Below are 1,137 nucleotides of genomic sequence, written 5' to 3'. Positions count from 1 at the left end.
GGTATTGTATAGCTGTATGCTTTATCATAATTACATAATCGTGCGCGTATATAAATACTACGGTATAGGTATGGATATATAGATATGGATACACATTCGCAGGTTTACGTAGCCCTACGAAATGCAGCAGTAAAGCTTGCTATTGGATTATCCTAAATGGTTATATTGCTACATAAGTATCAACGGCATAGATAAGTAGATACCGCAAATATCTGTGTATATTATCGTAGTATGTAGTGTACACGAATCATTAACAAAATTGGATGGTAGAGAGGGTGGATGTGCGCATAATACAATAGCACATATACAATGGCTTAGTGCATGCTGTTCAAATATGACAACTCCATTTTCTTCACAATACCTTTGCCTCAGACTGCTTCTTCTTATTACTCTGAGTGTTCTTCGCATCATTTTTTGCACGGTTGCGCTCTCTTTCATTTCCTCTCGCCATCCTTTCGTGTGCTCTGAGGTAGAGTACACAGAACTAACTCAATTTAAGTCAGTAAATATGCGTATGCAAGGCTCGAGGGAATTTAAAAGGTACCGAGTTTATCCTTGCTAGTATGTGTTATGCGCATACAAATGCAATAGCAAGGCTTTATCGCAAAGCGATACTGAAGATCTACGACGTCGTGTACACGCCTAACGTATAAATATAAATATGTATAAATATTTATAAATATGAATACATATTTACATGCACTGTGATCCACACACACAACAAATTTTTATTTCGATAAAAATAGAAATAGCCACCCTGTGACCTGTGGCCTGTGGCCTGTGGCCTGTGGCCTGTGGCTGTGGGCCTTGAGGCTGGATGTGATCTGTCACTTTCCGTATCACGTACAAAACAAAAATAAATTAAACTTTTGGATGATGTGAAATCGTCCTTTGCCTCGTCACGCGAGAACGATACTTTAAAGAAACTATGAAAAGCAGCTGCACTTCTTTTATGATCCACAGTTTATCTAAATAGTAATTAGCAAATGGTATAGTGCAAGCAATACATAAACCAATTAAGTGTACACCGTACTTATTATTAAGCCGATGTATGGTCAATGGGATATCTTCGAATGTATATATATATATATATATATATATATATAATATATATGTATTATATATCTATGTATCTAT

At 36.1% G+C, this 1,137-nt stretch overlaps 1 protein-coding gene across 1 annotated transcript in view; it reads right to left on the bottom strand.

The window, feature by feature from the left end:
• Positions 1 to 667, bottom strand: part of SARC_04947 (hypothetical protein) — a 2,649-nt gene extending 1,982 nt beyond the window's left edge. The window contains exon 1 of the mRNA XM_014301198.1: positions 362 to 667. Within this exon, the coding sequence (XP_014156673.1) occupies positions 362 to 451 (90 nt within the window). The 5' untranslated portion in view covers positions 452 to 667. The remainder of the gene's footprint in view (positions 1 to 361) is intronic.
• Between the last annotated feature and the right edge of the window lie 470 nt (positions 668 to 1,137).

This window comes from Sphaeroforma arctica, assembly GCF_001186125.1.
Source record: "Sphaeroforma arctica JP610 unplaced genomic scaffold supercont1.297, whole genome shotgun sequence".
NCBI lineage: Eukaryota > Ichthyosporea > Ichthyophonida > Sphaeroforma > Sphaeroforma arctica.
The sequence above is the reverse complement of the archived record's forward strand: the minus strand, read 5'-3'. Positions and strand labels throughout refer to the sequence as shown.